General features: G+C 39.2%; 1 protein-coding gene across 2 annotated transcripts in view; it reads left to right on the top strand.

Moving 5' to 3' along the window:
* Positions 1-18,732, top strand: part of COL28A1 (collagen type XXVIII alpha 1 chain) — a 151,735-nt gene that overhangs the window by 66,552 nt on the left and 66,451 nt on the right. For both annotated transcript variants that reach the window (XM_059712395.1, XM_059712393.1), the window contains exons 17-24: positions 1,712-1,780; positions 2,800-2,868; positions 4,490-4,561; positions 5,301-5,369; positions 8,563-8,634; positions 13,878-13,946; positions 14,567-14,635; positions 18,172-18,240. In XM_059712395.1, coding sequence (XP_059568378.1) covers positions 1,712-1,780; positions 2,800-2,868; positions 4,490-4,561; positions 5,301-5,369; positions 8,563-8,634; positions 13,878-13,946; positions 14,567-14,635; positions 18,172-18,240 — 558 coding nt within the window. The remainder of the gene's footprint in view (positions 1-1,711; positions 1,781-2,799; positions 2,869-4,489; positions 4,562-5,300; positions 5,370-8,562; positions 8,635-13,877; positions 13,947-14,566; positions 14,636-18,171; positions 18,241-18,732) is intronic.

Here is an 18,732-nt window from a genome sequence, read left to right as displayed (position 1 = left end):
AAGTTACAAATCAGTTTTAATTGTACAATAAAAATTATCTAGTCGATATATAAATCTTCCTTTCAATCTTTCCTCATCTGGTCTGAGCTGCATGGAGACCCTGTGGTCCATGGGAAGATCTCTGCTTCTCCCTCCCGGCTGAGTCAAGCCTGGAGGAGAGGTTCAGTACAGAAATTCTTTCTTGACTGCTCCATTGTCAGATAGCTTTGGGTCCTCTGGTCTTGGCAGATTTTGATTTTGACACCTTTTGCTGTGGGGATCTGGCACTGGCCCCTGCTTTTGCTCCTCCTAGGACATGGGTAAAGGACTCTTCCTCCAGCGATTTCTCCCATCAGCCTCTGCTTTTCTGGAGGTTTACTCTATACCGACTCTTTCAGTTGGCGTTCCATTACTCTTTCAGACCCTTTTGGTCAGTACTCAAAACAGCTCCAGGTCTACTCTGGTCCACAGAAAAAACTCACATGGCCTTTGCACAAGGCCTGATGCTCAGGCTGATCCCACACCAGCTCTTTCTGGACTATCGAAGCCCACTTTAGCTTTCTTAGACATGAGTCAGATGCTGGCCCTTGTGTGTAAAATAGGTGAAGGGACTAAGCAAAACAAAACAACAAACTCATAGATACAGACAGTAGTATGGTGATTACCAGAGAGAAAGGGGGGCTGAAAAAAGGGGGAGGGGGAAGGTAGAAGAGAGTAAAGGGGGGATAAATGGTGATGTAAGGAGACTTGACTTTGGGTGGTGAACACATAATAGAATATACAGATGATGTATTATAGAACTGTAACTTATAGAACTTTATTAACCAATATATTCAATCAAAAGAGGGCTCTTAAAAATAAAATTCAGTCACTTTTTTTTGTTTAAAAAAATATCAAGATCTTCAAGTGGTTACCCCCTTTCTCGAATGGGGTACTGAACAAAGCAACTTAAACCCCTTTCATCTTCTCCAAAGAAAAAATTTCATGATTCCTTTCTCCAAGGAACTTTATAAAAGCTGTCCCCTTCCCCCTTTTATACCTACAACATGAGTGAGAGTCAGATGTTTGAACATGTATCAGTTAAGTGTCTGCTGCCTATCGCTTATTACAACCTAGGTCAAAACTTCATTTTAACATCTTGATATATACCAATTGGTACAGCTCATTTGCTAGCATGTGACTGAGGTGTGAAATGGGTTAACAAGATGAAGAGTTATTGCTCTTCTTTAGAACTCCAAGTTGGCGTGGTGGCTCTGCTCATCAGGGCTTCAGGCTTCTTCATTATTGTCCGCCCGCCATCCTGAGGGTGCGCTTTCTTCCGCCATGGGAAAACACCATGTCTTCACTTCATCCACTGGAAAACGGGTGTAGGAGAGGAGGAGGCATGCATCTACCTTTAGCATGGACCGGAAATTACACATATCCCTTCCATTCCCGTTCCATTGGCCAGAACCCAGTCATATGGCAACACCTGGCTACCACAGGAACTGGGAAATACGGTCTTTATTCCAGGCAGCCATGTGGGCCAGCTGAAATTTCTCTTACCATGGGAGAAGGGAGAATGCATTTCATGATTCACCTAGCAGCCTCTGCTATCCCATTCAACTAATATTGACTATTAGTAATGCATTATGGGACATGAACTAAACTCACTTTAGAGGATTGGAAACTCTTACCCACATTTCTTCTTAATTTCACTAATACTATTACATTTTTTATTTTTATTTTAAAGGGAATCCAAGGCCCTATTGGTCCCCCTGGTCCTCAAGGACCCCCAGGACAGGGCTCACCTGGTTCCAAGGTAACTCTCTCGATGAAAAAGGAGTTTCATATGTCTATAAATATGCTGGCTGTTTCTTGGGTAGTGGCAGGCATTTGGAAGGCAGCAGATGAAATGCACTTAAAAATCAGAGGTCTCTGCTGAATGTAAAATCTTCCTGCTAATCCTAATGGTGTAGAAAATGTAATATCTATTCCTTATGCTCTTAGAAGCTTTATTTAAACAATCTTCATTTATTGTTTTCTTTGTTACTTTTACTTATGAGACCCTCTTCTAGCATCTCAAGCAGTAATATCAGTAGGAACTACCTGTGGTTACATGCCTCTTTGGACTGACTCATTTTTATTCTCACCAGCACTTCCACAGTAGGGCCAACTGCTAAAACAGTTAGTTAAAGATATGGAGTCAGAAATGACCCAACAAATAAACATTTTCTATAAACAGGAATCAAATTATCTCCTAAATTAGAATTATTATTTATCCCTTGGGGAAAGGTATGATACCTATTTCTAATTAGCTGTCCTTAATGTTGCTTCAAAAAAATCATTAATCATTGTTAAATAAATAAAATACTTCTCTGAGAGGTCTCACCTTCAAGCCCACTCCTTAGCGATGCCCATGTGAGAAGCAGCTCAATAGACTGCTGTTACTGTCCTTGAGATGCCTGATTCGCGGCACATCATCGGAAGCTCAGGTTGTTCTCTCTGGTTATGATACTGCTTTTGATCATCAGTCATCTTGACTTTTCAGGTGTCAATTTTAGTTGTTCTAGAATATAACTATCATTTCCAGGGACTCTTTATGGGGGGGGGGGGTCCTTACAATCAATTTTGAGTATGTTACATAGCCTATACTTTAAGCCAGATCTTTCCACAGTCCAAATGTGATGGGGTAAAGTATATATATGAATTAAGCACATGAAGCTCAGTGTTCTCTTATTTTGTTGATATAAGACAACTCTTAGGAGACCAAAGAAGGAGTATGTTGTTTTTATTTTGCTGCCTTAGTCAAACACTCTTCAAATATTCTTTCCTTATTAGGGAGAAATAGGCCTGGTAGGACCTCCAGGCCCTAGAGGACCAATGGGGATTGGAGTACAAGGTCCAAAGGTGAGTTGACCATGCTGCTCAGAAGCATTTAGATGACTTATGTGTTATTATGTAAAGTTTCATTTATATCCAAATGAAATATAGATCATGCATGTGTCATGTAACTGTTCCTTTCTTTACCAGTGTAGTGTTTATTCAGAAAAGGGTCTGATGCTCAGTATAACTTTTATTGTTAAAGAAAAACCAAAATAGGTTTATTGTAATGACTGCTGCTTGTTTTATTTATTAACTTATTCATTTATTAGCAACACAGGCTCTATTTTGGCACAGAGTGATTCTTTAGAACATTATCTCCTGCCATATTATAAAACAAAGCACCTAGTAGTTAGGATTTCAGTAAAGGCTACTTTGTTTTATGATTTCCTAAGCAATCCATTCCCTAAATCTAAAGTATGTTCAGCCCACTTCTGTTACCCAGTAATTTTATATGTCAACATGCTACTTGTTTCCCTTGCTTTTACGTAACTCTTATCTCAACTTGCATGTTTTTTGAATTTAAGGTGACCCTTGAACAATGTGAAACATAAGGATGTGGACTCCCTCAAACAACTTTGACCTCCCCTAAAGCAAGTTGTCCCTTGGTATCTGTTGGGGGTATTGGTTCCAAGACCTCCATAGACATCAAATTTTTGGAGATTTAAGTGCCTTACATAAAATAATATAGAAGAATGCATACAGTTGGCTGTCTACATACATGGATTCCCAATCATAGAATAATTTCACTGTACTTTTTTTTCAGTAGCTTTTTTAGTTTGGTTTAGTTGAAATGCCCCTCAATTATTTTTAATATATTTTGCTTGTAATAAATGTAGTAAGGACACTTTTATACTGTTTGAAATGGCATGTGTTTTCTCTGAATATATTAAAAAACTTATTCTTAATCATAAATTAACTTGAAAGCAAGTAGAATTGTTGAGCATTAGAGCTGGAAGTGATGTTAAGTCCCCAATTTTTTTATGTTACTTTTATTTTCGTTTCTCAGGATTGCTGTAACATAGTACCACAAACTGTGTGGCTTAAAACAATAGGATTTATTGTCTCATAGTTCTGGGGACTAGAAAAAAAAAATCAAAGTGTGTGCAGGGCCATCCCTCCTCCAAAACCTGTAGGGAAGAATCCTTCTTTGCTTCTTAGCTTGCGGTGGCCAACCCTTGGCATCCCTTGGCTTGTAGCTACATCACTCTAATCTTTGCCGCCGTTGCCACATGGTATTCTCCCTATGTGTCTTATCTCCACATGGTGTTTTCCTCTTTTTAGAAGTACACCAGTCATACTGGATTAGGGCCCACGCTAATGACCTCATCTTAACTTGATTGCATCTGGAAAGACCCTATTTCTGAAAAAGGTCACATTCACAAGTACCACGGGTTATGACTTCAATGTATCTTTTTTGGGGTCAATTCAACCAATAACAAACAACATAATCCAAAACTGAGACCTAGAGAGGTTAAGTAATTTGCCCAAGGTCAAATAGTTTGATTATTAGTAATTACTATTTAGATTTCTCAGCTTAGAGGCTTTTCTCAGACACTATAAGATATATCTAATTGCAGGTACTGCAAAATGGGGGTGCATGATAAACATGAACTCCTGGGAAATAAAATCTTTGCTTATCCACCAGGGGGAGCCAGGCTCAGTAGGGCTCCCAGGACTGCCAGGAGTGCCAGGGGAAGATGGAGCTGCTGGGAAGAAGGTAACTACGTTTCCATATTCCCCAGGGTAAAAACTACTGAACCACACTATACCTTGGTCCTGCAGGACCTCAAATTAAACCATCCAGGACAAACTTAGTCTTAAAAAACAACAAGCCACAAGTCTAAATTTCCTTGTTCACTGACTCCAGAGAGAAAGAGAGCACGAAGCCAAAAGGAAAGTAGTGTTTCACACCTTCTGCCTTCTCTCAGTGTTTTGGACATGGCATTCTCCAATGACCTAGTCTTTCTGGGATTCCTAGAAAGCACTTTCATTTAAACTTAGAGAAAAACACCTTTTTTTCCCCTTCTAAAAGAAGCATCTGCAAATGTATTCAGGAAGTAAGGCCATTGTAAAGATTTCCTAAAGCACTTTGAGTAGACATGTGAAATACTCATTTTTCAATATAAGTAGTGAAAATCAGCAGATGGAAGGCTTAAGATCTTTCTTGTTTTCTTAAAAAAAAACACAAACCACCAAATGTGAATGATGAGGCAAAAGAAATCAGCAAATAAATTGGCCTTTTTCATGATATTTCCAACTGCTTTGAGCTAAACTAGAGTTTGATATTCATTTATTCAAGTTGGTAAATTTCCAAATTAATTTTGAGAGTAGAGTTAAGGTCGGGCCTGCTTTGGAGGGTCTCAGCAGAGAACCCACTGGCCATGAGAAGAGACAAGGTGGGCTGATATATACTGTCTACAAAGGGTCAGCTAAGACATCAGTGTCATTTCCTCCAGGGAGAAGCGGGGCTTCCAGGAACAAGAGGCCCAGAGGGAGCACCTGGAAAAGGACAACCTGGCTCCAAGGTATGGAGTTGACAGTGCTGGGGAAGCAGACTGCCTGTGTTCTGGTCCTGATACTAAGGAGCCAACTTAGGAAAAACCTGATTGTTATTCTTGCTCTGTCAAATGTGTTTACTTCTGGCTTAAAGTTATGGATACTAGCCTGTGGGCTCTGGAAGAAAGCAAGTATGTATTATTCATTTTTATTTCCTAACATCTATTATAAGACCCAGCTTATATAAAGAGTTCAACACAGGTTTTTCTTAATAAATAGCCAGACTGAATTTAAAAACACATAGGAAGGGAAAAGTAGGCTTGAGATACACCCTTGAGACCTGAAAGCCCATAAATTTTCTTTATTTATGGAGTTTCACACAGTAATAAGAAATATCACCTTATTAAGTGGCAATTTTACTTTCACAACACGGAATAAATTTATTTTACACATTGTAGAAATGCTAGTGAATGCCATCTTTATATGTCATGACAAGAATATCTAAATTCATCAGTAGGACCATTAGTGGCATAACACACAGCTCTAAGGTGCCAGATGTCCCTGCAGTTTTTATGTAGAGTCACCAATGCCCATATAAAGCTTTTGAAGAATTCAATATGAGGGAAGTAAAAGTAAAATCTGTACACTTATTAGTACTCTATAATTGTATTAAAATAGTAATTGATTGCTTAAGAAGTTTATGTCTTGAAAAATACTGGCTAAAATTGAGTCCTTACCCTTAAATGTGAGAATTTGAAATTTAAATATATTTGTAGATTTCAAACAATTTTATTTATTGACTTTCCAGATTATAAGATCTTTGGGGGAGAGGGGGAAGGGGATGCGGACAGAGAATATCTTTTTAATTAACATCATTCAAAAATACTTATAGAAATTCTTACTAACGTTCAAGAGAACTAATGTATCCTAGAATGCACTTTTGGAACATAGACCTATGAATTAATAACTGAAGCTGTAAGAATGAATGATATCTGTGAGAAACAGAGCTGAGGTTTGAATTTCATGGTATACAGTAGCTGGAGAAAGAATATTCAGAGCAGGACAAAGATAAGCAGAAGAGTTACCATGTTAGGGAAACCAAGGAGAAAGGGTTTCAAAGGGTGGCACATGCCACCCCCCAAGCAAGGACAATGTGCATTGGAAAGAGAGGCCACTGGATTTGTGGCATTGAGGTGATCTGTGGCTTATGGAAGGCTATAGGAGAAGAAATGCTGGGAGGTTTCTGAATGAAGATGAAACAGTTTTTCTGGGGGAGTGACAGTGGGCAACCAGGCTGGAGAACAGTAGTAGCAAGTTTTTAGCTCTGCCCCAGGTTCATGCCCACATATCTTTCTACCAACAGAGTTATCAGTCTCCTTTGGGAGAAAGAACTATACTCCCTATCCTTTCTAATAATAGACAAACATGGTAATTAACCGTGACTTCGCTACCCTTCCCATGGGCTAATCAGGGTGATATGCAAATTAACTGCCAACCAAGATGGCGGCCAGCAGCCAGGCATCTGAAGCGAACAGGAGGCTTGCTTGCTCCAGGGATGGAGGATGCCAAGGTTCCCCACCTGCCGCTGCCGGCCTCTGAGCTGCACTCTAAGAAACAATGTTGCAAATAGAGAAGCTAAACAAACTCCAGAAACCTGCTTTCAGCCAGCCGGCCTCGGAGCTGAAGCTGTAACACTGTTTCAATTATAGAAGCCAAACAAACCCAGATACCTTCTTTCAGCAGCTGAGGACTCAGAGCTGGAGCCGAGCCTTAGAGCCAAAGCCAGCTCTCAGTTCCAGTGACAGCAATAGAAGGTAAATAAATCCCAGAATAAAAAAAAGAAAAAAAGAAAAAAAGGAGAGGTTGGGAGCTTCAGTCACCCGCCAGCCTGAAAACGGCCCTCAGCCCCTCACTCAGACTGGCCAGGCACCCCAGTGGGGACCCCCACCCTGAAGGGGGTGTGACCAGCTGCAAACAGCCATCATTCCCTCATCCAGGCTGGCCAGGCACCCAAGCGGGACCCTCACCCAGATCCGCTGACACCCTTCAGGGCAAACCAGCCGGCCCCCACCCGTGCACCAGGCCTCTATCCTATATAGTAACAGGGTAATATGCAAACTGACCCTAACAGCAGAAGGACTGGGAATGGCTGGTCACTATGACACACACTGACCACCAGGGGGCAGACGCTCAATGCAGGAGCTGACCTCTGGTGATCAGGGCGCTCTCACATGGGAGGAGCTCTGTTCAGCCACAAGCCAGGCTGATGGCTGCCAGTACAGCAGTGGTGGTGGGAGCCTCTCCTGCCTCCTCAGCAGCGCTAAGGATGTCCGACTGCAGTTTAGGCCTGCTCCCTGCTGGCAAGTATACATCCCCTGAGGGTTGCCGGGCTGCCAGAGGGATGTCTGATTGCTATCTTAGGCCCAATCCCCCAGGGAGCAGGCCTAAACCAGCAGGTGGTCATTCCCTGAGGGGTCTCAGACTGCGAGAGGGCACAGGCGGGGCTCTAGGGGCTGAGGAACCCCCTCCTCCCCCCCGAGTGCACAAATTTTTGTGCACCGGGCCTCTAGTGGAGGAATAAATGGGGCTGAATTTGAAAAATATCTCATTTTATGTTTTAAAGCTGAAATAGCATGGAAGCTGAAGAACCACCTGTTAATAGGCCAAGGGTGCAAAAGAACTGTGAATTCAAACAAAGGTCCCCAAAGAAGGACACTGAACTTAGATTTTTCTTATTATATCATATTGGATAAATGGTGAAGACTGAACAATTCTGAAGTACCTAATATGCTCAAGAACATCAACAAAACCTGTGTGACTGAGCTGGGCTTGGGGCACATCACTTTAAAATTGGCATTAGTTAAGAGTGTGGCTCTGGCCGGTTTGGCTCACTGGATAGACCATCGTTGGCCTGGGGACTGAAGGGTCCCAGGTTCGATTCCGGTCCAGGGCATGTACCTTGGTTGCAGGCACATCCCCAGTAGGGGGTATACAGGAGGCAGCTGATCGATGTTTCTCTCTCATCAATGTTTCTAACTCTCTATCCCTCTCCCTTCCTCTCTGTAAAAAAAAAAAAAAAAAAAAAAAAAAAAAAAAAAAAAAAAAAAAAAAAAAAATCAATAAAATATATATATTTTTAAAAAGAATGTGGCCCTGATATGGTTGCTATATGATTGAGGAGGGTTTGTTAATACAACTATATTCTTCTAATTACTCTGTCAGGGTGATGAAGGAAAGAAAGGGAGCAAAGGAAATCACGGACAGAGAGGATTTCCGGGACCCGAAGGGCCAAAGGTAAGGTTTTTATACTCTGACTTTTGCTTTGGGGAGCTTGTAATTGTGTCTGGTTTTAATAGAATATTAGATTTCTACTGCAAATTTGGTTTCCAACTTCCTCCTCAACAAATACAAACCAAGAACTCCTAAATGAAAAAGGCTTTAGGAAATATACTATTCCAGACCGCAATAGAATGGAATAAAGAGATTGCATAAAATATGTACTCTTCATTGGAATATTTATGCGAGAGAACCTGCAGTCCTCTCTATTAACAATCAAATATTCAGAAGTTGTGATAAAGTTAGGAGATACCAATTCTCTGGCATCTTGCTTTGCTGAACAACTTACAAGGTCCTAGACTGAGAGGCAGTGCAGAGGGGATGACGAGCGGGGCTACAGAAGGCAGGAGAGTAGGATTCTTATCCTGCCCCTCCCCAGAACCTTCCAGGCCAATTGTTTCAACCACAGAAAAAAAGTAATAATAGTATCTATTTCACAGGGTTGTTGGGAAGATTAAAACTGTTAATAAAATGCTCAGCACAGTTCCTGGCACATAGTGAGAGTTCAATAATGCAGTTATTTAGAGAGAGCAAAATCAATACTGTGAAATGTGAAATAAGGAGAGATATTTATTTCTGATAAACTATCCAGGACAGGAAGCTGAGAGAGAAGTAAAGGAAATTGTGAGGCAAGCAATTAGGTATGTGTTCTGACTTAGCAAGAGAGAATATTGAGATCATTTGGATGTGTTGGGAAACAGAAATGGCAAACCTAAAAGAGTTCAGGCCTCTAGGAAGATGCTAATTGTAAAAAGAGATAAGGACCAGACTATTAAAGAACAACTAAAAAAAAAAATGGTACTCGCACGGTGAGAGCAGATATAAAACAAAGCATCCCTCGTAGACCAGTGATTCTTTTTTTAAAAAATGTTATTATTGAGAATATTACAGATGCCTCCCACATTCTTCCCTTTGCCCCCTTCCACCCATTTCCCATCCCCACACAGGCCTTCACCTGTCTATTGTTTGTGTCAATGAGCTATGCATATACGCTTATAAATTCTTTGGTTAATCTCTTCCTGCCCTCCTTCCTGCCTTCCCTGTGAGATCATCAGTCGGTTTTATGCTTCCATGTCTGTGGTCCTCTCGTTTGTCAATTTATTTTATTCCTTAGAATCCACATATTAGTGAGATCATGTGATTTTTGTCTTTCTCTGACTGGCTTATTTCACTTAGCATGATATTGTCCAGGTCCATCCATGCTGTCTCAAAGGGTAAGAGAGCCTTCATTTTCACAGCTGCCTATTGTTCCATTGGGCAAATGTATCACAGCTTTTTTATCCACTCATATACTGATGGGGACTTGGCTGTTTCCAGATCTTGGCTATTGTAAGTAATGCTACAATGTATGAACATAGGGGTGCGCATATTCTTTCTGATTGGTTTTTCCATTTTTTAAAGGATATATTCCTAGAAGTGGGGTCACTGGGTCAAATGGCAATTCCATTTTTAATTTTTTAAGGAACCTCCATACTATTTTCCATAGTGGCTGCACCAGTCTGCATTCCCACCAGCAGTGTACTAGGGTTCCCTTTCCTCCACATCCTCACCAGCACTTGTCATTTGTTAATTTGTTGATGGTAGCCATTCTGACAAGTGTGAGGTGACACTTCATTGTCGTTTTAATTTGTATCTCTCTGATGATTAGTGATGTTGAACATTTTTTCATATGTTTGTTTGCCATCTGTATGTCCTTTTTGGAGAAATGGTTATTCAGGTGCTTTGACCATTTTTTAATTGGGTTGTCTTCCTCCTGCTGAGTTGTATGAGTTCTTTGTATATTTTGGAAATTAACCCCTTATTATTGGCAAATATGTTCTCCCATAAAATGGGATCCCTTTATATTTTGAGGATGGTTTCTTTATATCAAACTATACTACAAAGCCACTGTAATCAAAACAGCCTTGTATTGGCACAAGAACAAGCATATAGATCAATGGAACAGAACAGAGACCCCCCAAGTCAACCAATGCCATTATGGTCAATTACTATTTGACAAAGAAGGCAAGAGCATACAATGGAGTAAAGATAGTTTCTTTAATAAATGGTGTTGGGAAAACTGGACAGGTACGTGCTAAAAAATGAAACTAGACCACCAATTTACACCATACACAAGAATAAGCTCAATATGCATAAAATACTTAAATGTACGTCATGAAAACGTAAAAATCCTAGAAGAAAATATAGGCAGTAAAATCACAGACATCTTACGTAGCAGAATATTCACCGATACATCTCCCAGGGCAAGAGAAACAAAAGAAAAAAAAGACAAATGGGACTACATCAACCTAAAAAGCTTTGCACAGCAATAGACTAGTGTCTCTCAGTATCCCCCAAAGAGCTTGTTACAAATCCATATTTCTTGGCACCATGCCCAGAGATCTAAGTAGGTGAAGGGGCACCAGCAATATGATTTTCTTAAATAAGTGCCTTCTACTGCAGGTAGTTCAGGCAGCACATGATGAGAAATCCCACTTTATAAGAAATGTGTTATATTACTATTAATAACAGTGACTACTCTTTATGTCTGTTACTCTTATTCAAAGTGAATATTTTTCTGTATTTTTAAATAAAGCTCCTTTTTGATGAAGAACTGCTATATTTGAAAGCACAATCAAATCTTAATATAGGGTCTTTAAAAATGTATACCTTCTAGGTATATAATTATGTATTTAAAAGTATAGTAATTGGCCTCTTTTAAAAAAAGTTGAGTAGATTAAATCTGGAAGCATAATTTTGTCCTGGTCTTAGTGAAAAATTTAACAGGTTAATGTTTTATTTCTTTGCCATAGGACTGAACTGGGTGGTTATCTTTTGCCAGAATCCTGGTGTGTCATGTGCCATTGCCTTGTAGCTTTGGAATTAAGGGTGGGCACATACATGCATTGGCATAATCTGGGCCCCAGTAGGCCAGTGTGCTCAGCTGTCCAACATTTTAGGGACTGAGCAGAAGGCCTCAGCTGTGGCTCAGGGCAGGAGTCATTACCAGTGACTCTCCCAAAGGAGGCAGGAGATCAAATGGTCAGTTCATGATCTGAGAATAGTTCATTTTTTAAGGCAGGAGGAAGCAAACTTTTTTTTCTTTTATTAAATCCTCATGGAGGATATGCTTACTGATTTTAGAGAGAAAGGTAGGGGAAGGGAGGGAGAATGCGGGGTGGGGAGAGGGAGAGGGAGAATAGGGAAGATAGGGGGAGAGAGGGAGAATCATAGATGTGAGAGAAAACATTCATTGATTGCCTCCTATATGTGCCCCACTGGGGATCGAACTCACGACCTAGGTATGTCCTCTGACCAGGAATTGAACTCACAGTTACTGTATGGGACAATGCTCCAACTACACTGGCCAGGGCAGGAGGAGGCAAATTTTTTGGGAGATGTATAGGTAGTAAATATTATAGGCTTTGCAGGCCAAGGAGAAAAATTGAATATATTATATACACTATTTTTAAACAATCATTTAAAAATGTGAAAGCCATTTTTAGCCCCTGGCTGTACAAAGCCAGATGGCAGGTGGGATTTGGCCCACAGGTTGCAGTTTGCTGCACCTGTTCTATATCAGCAGTTTCTAAACTGTTTGATTATGCATCTCTATAGTAAAAAAAATATTGCCCATACTCCAATATAGTTTTGTTTATTTTTAATTATAATTTTAATTCATAAACTATCATATTAATGTCATAGGTTTATCTAAATAATTGAAAATTTAAAAGATGAGATAAAAATATATAGTGTAATCCTAATATTATCTTCTAATAATGCCAAATGGGTCATTTTAAACACCTTGTAGGAATTGTGCACTCTCTTTTAATGATAATTGTCTTGCATAGTGTGTTTTGGGGAGGTAATGATACCTACATCAGAATCACCAGAGGTGACTCATAAAAATTCATATTTCTGGATCTACTGAATTCAAATTCAGCCCCTAGATCTATTGAATTAAAATATCTGGGACTGATCATCAGTAGACAACCAGATAAAGAAGATGTGGAATATACATACAATGGAATATTACTCAGCCATTACAAAGAATGAAATCTCACCATTTGTGACAGCATGGATGAATGTAGAGGGTATCATGCTAAGTGAAATAAGTCAGACAGGTAAAGACAAATACCATATGATTTCACTTATATGTGAAATTTAAAAACTACCCTTTGTAATACTTTAAGCAATAAAAAAAATAAAAACAAAATAAATAAGCAAAATAGAAACGGACTCATAGAGAACTGACTGATGGTGGGTAGATGGGAGATGGGTTGGAGGGCTGGATGAAAATGGTGAAGAGATAAAGAAGTACAAATTGGCAGTTACAAAACAGCCACGGGGATGTAAAGAGCAGCATAGGGAATACAGCCAACAATATTGTAATAACTATGTATGGTGCCAGTTGGGTACTAAAGTTATTGGGGCAATCAGTTTATAAATTTATAAATGTCTAACCACTATGCTGTACATCTCAAACTAATATAATATTGAATGTCAACTAGAGTTGGGAAAATTTTTTTAAAAATATCTCTGGGACTGAAACCCTGGATTCTATATTTTGCCAAATTCCTCTGGTGATGGGGCATTTGGTGGGACAAAGATACTGCTTGCTATTTCAAACTGAGTCTTTATTGAGACTCAATATTGAGATACCAAATATTATTGAGAAATGTTTTAATTTTTCTATTTGAAAATAATTTTTTATCATAAGCTGTCTACTTCTAAGATGGGATATGTGACAACTTACAATGGAAGACTGACATACTATGGGCAACATAACAAAATAACAAAGGAAAAAGTTATAAACTATAAGAAACATTATTCATTGACCAAGTATACCCCAAAACTTATGCTGAAGATAATTGTTATAATTGAACAAATATTTTTCTCTGACTTCCCTGGCCTATGACAAAAGGGAAGCACCATGAAGTGTATAATTTTTATTAGCTAATAAAAGGATGCACAAGAGATAAAATTTTCCTAATACTCAGGAATTAGTTGAGTACATTTAAGAAAGGCAGTGAAATCTTAATCATAAATAACTTTAGTCGTGGTTTAACAAAGATGTAAAAATATTTCACATTGGTCTGTAAAATAGACAGGTCATGCTTTTTTAAAATGCTTTCAACACATTTCTATGTTTTTCCTAATATAATTCCTGTATATAGTTTTCTTTTGCTTGAAATGTAATAAGCATTTTTCTCTGCTTTTAGGGTGAGCCAGGGGTTATGGGCCCTATTGGGATTCCTGGAGCATCAATTCCTGGACCACCTGGACCAAAGGTATGCATTCTTGGGAATATATTTTTTTCTTTTTTCTTAGACAATTGGGAAGGAGGGGGCGGGATTCATGATACCAGTCAGCTAGAATTTTAGTTTTGGAAGAACCCAAGCTGTTATGTAGTTCAACCCTGATTTATCACAATTAAGCAAACTGAAGGCCAGCAGCAAATATAAGATTAGAAACCAGATTTCTGTTCCTGGTCTTGAACTTGTCACTTCACTTTGAATTACCTCCCCCAAATTCAAGACCTTAGAGCAGGTAAGAATTTCCTGCATTTATTCAGAAGAATCTTCTAGGATTTATAATCAGGAAGTGTGACAGAAAAGAAATCCACTCAGATTTGAGAGCATCCCCAGACATTCACAGCCTAAACATTTGTGTCAAGTTAGCCACCTCTTATTTCAGTGGCCTTTCTCTAAACCAGCTTAGTAGTTTTTACTGACAGCTTTTATTTACTTAGGATATGAAATTCCCCTCCAGTATATTAGAAGAATGTTCTCTTTCAAGATCTGATAGTGGTAAATTAGGCCCTTTACAAACCACTTTTTTTGCCCCCTGCCATTGTGGTTTCTCATGCAACCTAAAGTCTGAAACTCTGAACATTATTTGAAATGTCCAGGGGGATAGAGGAGGACCTGGAGTGCCTGGATTTAAAGGAGAACCTGGCATTGCTATTCGAGGACCAAAGGTAGGCTTTATTTATGTTCTTTTATTTTTATTTTTTCTGTATGTGAGAGAATGAAAGTAGATTTAACGCATCATAAGTTGATGAAGGAGATGGTTCTACTTCCAGGATGTTGTTGAACTCAAATATAAGAATACACTATTCCCTTTAGTAAAAAAACAACTCAACAGATCATTTATTTTTCATAAATCAGAGGATCATTTATTTTTCCTAAGTGTCATCCATCTTTCTGAGTTATTTTAGATGAGAATGCAAATAATTATAGAAGACAGCTTTAAGTAGTCATTTCTATTTTTCCATGGCAGCAAAGCCCAGCACTGCAGCAATATTTAACATTCCAAATGGCAACAAGTACATCCCTGTGTTCATACAGGCTCAGGGCTCCACAATCAGCACTCAGTAAATGAGTAGCATGTTATGTAGCTTTGAAGCTGGCTTCAGTTCTATCAAATTGTCTCTTCTAGACAAAAGGGTTCAAGTACTAACATCAGTGATTTTCAAACTTCAAAAAAAAAAGTGTGTGTGTGTGTGTGTGTGTGTGTGTGTGTGTGTGTGTAATTTCAGAGAGGAAGGGAGTGGGAGAGAGAGATAGAAACATCAATGATAAGAATAATTGATCGGCTGCCTCCTGACTGGGAATCGAACCATAACCTCTTGGATCATAGGTTGATATTCAACTACTGAACCACACCGGCTGGGCCAAGAAAACAAAACTTAGAACCATCTTTGAAATATAATGCAAAACCTATTATATACTGATATAAATTGTAGGGGTTCTTTCTGAAGGTCAAGGAGGATCCTGGCACCATTTTTCTTAATCACATTAACAGTCAGCCTTGCTAGCGTGACAATCTTCTGGTTTATTGGGGACAGAGGAGGTTCCAGGGGTGTGGGAGGTTCAAGCTGAAACAGAGAGTCCCAGACAAACCAGAACAAGATGGTAACCTTACTTCCCAGACTCTGAGGCACATGGGAACCCAAGTTATGTACAACTACAGGAGAAAATCCAAATTTCATAATTAAAACTATAGATATGACCTTGATCAAGAACATTTGGGTGATCATTTTTGTTGTGTTTGATAACTTCCTGGACCTGTGTATTCCTAAGTTTATGATTTATAGTTGCTTCTTTCTACTTACTCCTTTCCATAGAAATAAAGTCCAATTAAATATGCAGCTAGGGTTTATAAGCCCCACCTTATTTTCTACTGATGGTCATTGGACATTATTGGTGCTAGTAGAGTTATGGCCTCCTCCCTCCAAGCATTTTCAAATCCCTGGTCCTCTAAAGGTGCCCTTTCTGTCCTTCTTCCCTAATACATGGGTCTTTAAGCATTTGGGGGGTTAAATGCCTGATGGAAATTTTGTCACATTAATTCAGTTTTTGTGTATTACTTCAGAGAAATCCCAGATCCCCCCCCCCCTCCTGCGAAAGCCCATTTTAAAACATCAGATTAAGATTTCTGCCCTGATTTATGTTGAATGAGAGACACTTCAAATTGAATCACTTTGCACGACATTTTCTTGAATCCAGTGCAAAGAGGCCAAGTGGCAATATTCCATCGAAAAGTATGTTGTGAGGAGTCCAAAATAAAAACCTGAGAAGGAGCACTTGTCTTCTCCCCATCTCCTGATATTCCTGTGAACATTAGAAGTAACAAGCTAACTAAAATGTTTGCAGAAGCGAAGATAAAGTTCTCTAGGAAAAAAAAAAGTTTATAAACTATTAATGTTTTAATGTCTCCCCACCCCCCAGTGTGGGTGCCAGAGGCTAAATGATAACAGCTGCTGACAATCTGTTATAGGCTTGGCATGTCTACAGAAAAACTGAAAGCGAATTTTCATTCCAATCTTTCAACTTAACCAGGGAGCAGTTATTGCTTTTTGTTGTGGGCCTGCTCCTTGTGTAAGCATGGAGAGAAACGGACATCTTATTTTGGGACATATCCCATGTGGATGCTTAAAGCTTTAACCTTAATTTAAACACGGTTGGAATAGCATAATAGATTGCTTCTGAGAAGTGACCAGTTTCCTGTACTTGGAGATACACCAAAGCTCACCTCTCCAGAAGACCTTGCTCTTGTTCTCTGTCATAACAGCTGTATGCAGTCTTCTCGGATTTCTGTGGATGATAAATAGTAAATTCAGTTTTAGTAAGTGACCACATGTGTTCTGAACATGATCATTCTTAAGAAGGTTAATCATGTAAAACCAGTCTCTTAGATTTAATAGGAAAAAACAGTTATTGCATGAGTGGGGGGTGGCGGACAATGGGGGGGGGTAAGGACACATAGGTAATACCTTAATCAATAAAAAAAAACCCCATACAAACAGTTGTTGCCTTCATGGTTTTCAAAACACTTTTAACTTTCTTACTGCTTAAAGGGTATGCAGATTTCCTCCCTGTCCAATCAATCATTCTTGCATAGGAGTAGAATTAGGAACATTTTGGAGAGTTGGGATTTTGGCCAACATTTTGAATTAGAAAAATGGCAGTTTGATTTCAGGGTTTGCTATCATATAAGCAAAGTATCGAGAGTTCTGCTACTTTTTCCAATCTTGGAAAACAAAGGTCTGTGTATTAATGGAGTTTCTTCCTAATGTAAAAGTCAAAAATAATTGATATGTACTGACAAAAGGGCCATTGCAAGAGTTATCATAGTAGCAATGGAATGTGGTATAAAAGGAATATTACAAGTTTTAAATAAGTGCCAAAGACTTATATTGAATAAAACTTCTAGGTGTGTCTTCCTCATTTTTCTTTTTCTTTCTCCCTCTCCATTTTACTTTCACCAAAAATGTCTTTAATTTCCATTTGTAGAGAACACACATCTCAAAACACTTGTTCAAGAGGCAATAAGCACATTTCTCTATCCTTTATACCAGAGACCAGTAGTTACTACTGAAAGTTTTTGTTGTCTAAGTTTATCACGATAAAGCAATGCTTACAACGTTTTCCTAGGTCTCAAAATATGAACCACTAACTCTGTGTCCTGGCCTTTTATAACTTTTTTTTTTTAACACAGCCTGTTTTAATTTTTTATTTGGGCTTATTAATTCCCCATGTTCTTGGACCCTATTGAATAAATAACATTCAGTTATCTTACTTTACACTTCAAATTTTGCTATGTATTCTTTTTTACCCTTTTTCTTACAGGATGCTTACTAAATTTTCTCATTTTTATACCTGTTCCTGATGTATGCTGCAGTAAAAATCCATAATTTAAAAAATTAAAATATCAGCAACCAGCTATCTTCTAATTCCTATGAAATGTGTTTTCTATAGAGCACTCAGTAATGGTTCACATATATTATTTCCTACATGCATTTCATGATTCCCACCACATACAAGGAGTAAGACTTATGAGGAGATAATGAGTTACCATATGTGGTAGGATTTCCTTCTAAACATTTCCAAATCATTCCTTTTGCACGTATCAAATCTACTTTTGGCATATTGAGTTGGTAGTGTGCTCACGTTTTACCCGGTATCCCACAGTTTAGTCTTATGATATCACCTGGTGTTGGAATTTATCCAGGGTGCCCAAGGCCCTCGAGGACCAGTAGGTGCTCCAGGACTCAAAGGCGATGGCTATCCTGGTGTGGCTGTAAGTTTGGGCATTGTTTTTATCTCTTTCCTTCTTCCCTGCCTTCCCTCCCTTTCTCCTTGTTTCCTTCTTCTTGCCCTCGCTTCATCATTCCTTTCTCTCTCTCCCGCTTTTTGCCTCCATCTGCCCTCCCCTTCCCTTCCTGCTTTCTTCCTTCTCCTCCTCCCTCCCTCCCTCTCCTCTCCTCTCCTCTCCTCTCCTCTCCTCTCCTCTCCCCCCCCTCTCCTCTCCCCCCTCTCCTCTCCTCTCCTCTCCTCTCCTCTCCTCTCCTCTCCTCTCCTCTCCTCTCCTCTCCTCTCCTCTCCTCTCCTCTCCTCTCCTCTCCTCTCCTCTCCTCTCCTCTCCTCTCCTCTCCTTTTTCTTCTTTCTTTCTTTCTTTCTTTCTTTCTTTCTTTCTTTCTTTCTTTCTTTCTTTCTTTCTTTCTTTCTTTCTTTCTTTCTTTCTTTCTTTCTTCCTTCCTTCCTTCCTTCCTTCCTTCCTTCCTTCCTTCC

Source organism: Myotis daubentonii, chromosome 10 (genome assembly GCF_963259705.1).
Source record: "Myotis daubentonii chromosome 10, mMyoDau2.1, whole genome shotgun sequence".
In the NCBI taxonomy this organism is placed as follows: Eukaryota; Metazoa; Chordata; class Mammalia; order Chiroptera; family Vespertilionidae; genus Myotis; species Myotis daubentonii.
Note: the sequence above shows the minus strand (reverse complement) of the source record. Positions and strands in the feature narration are given on the sequence as shown.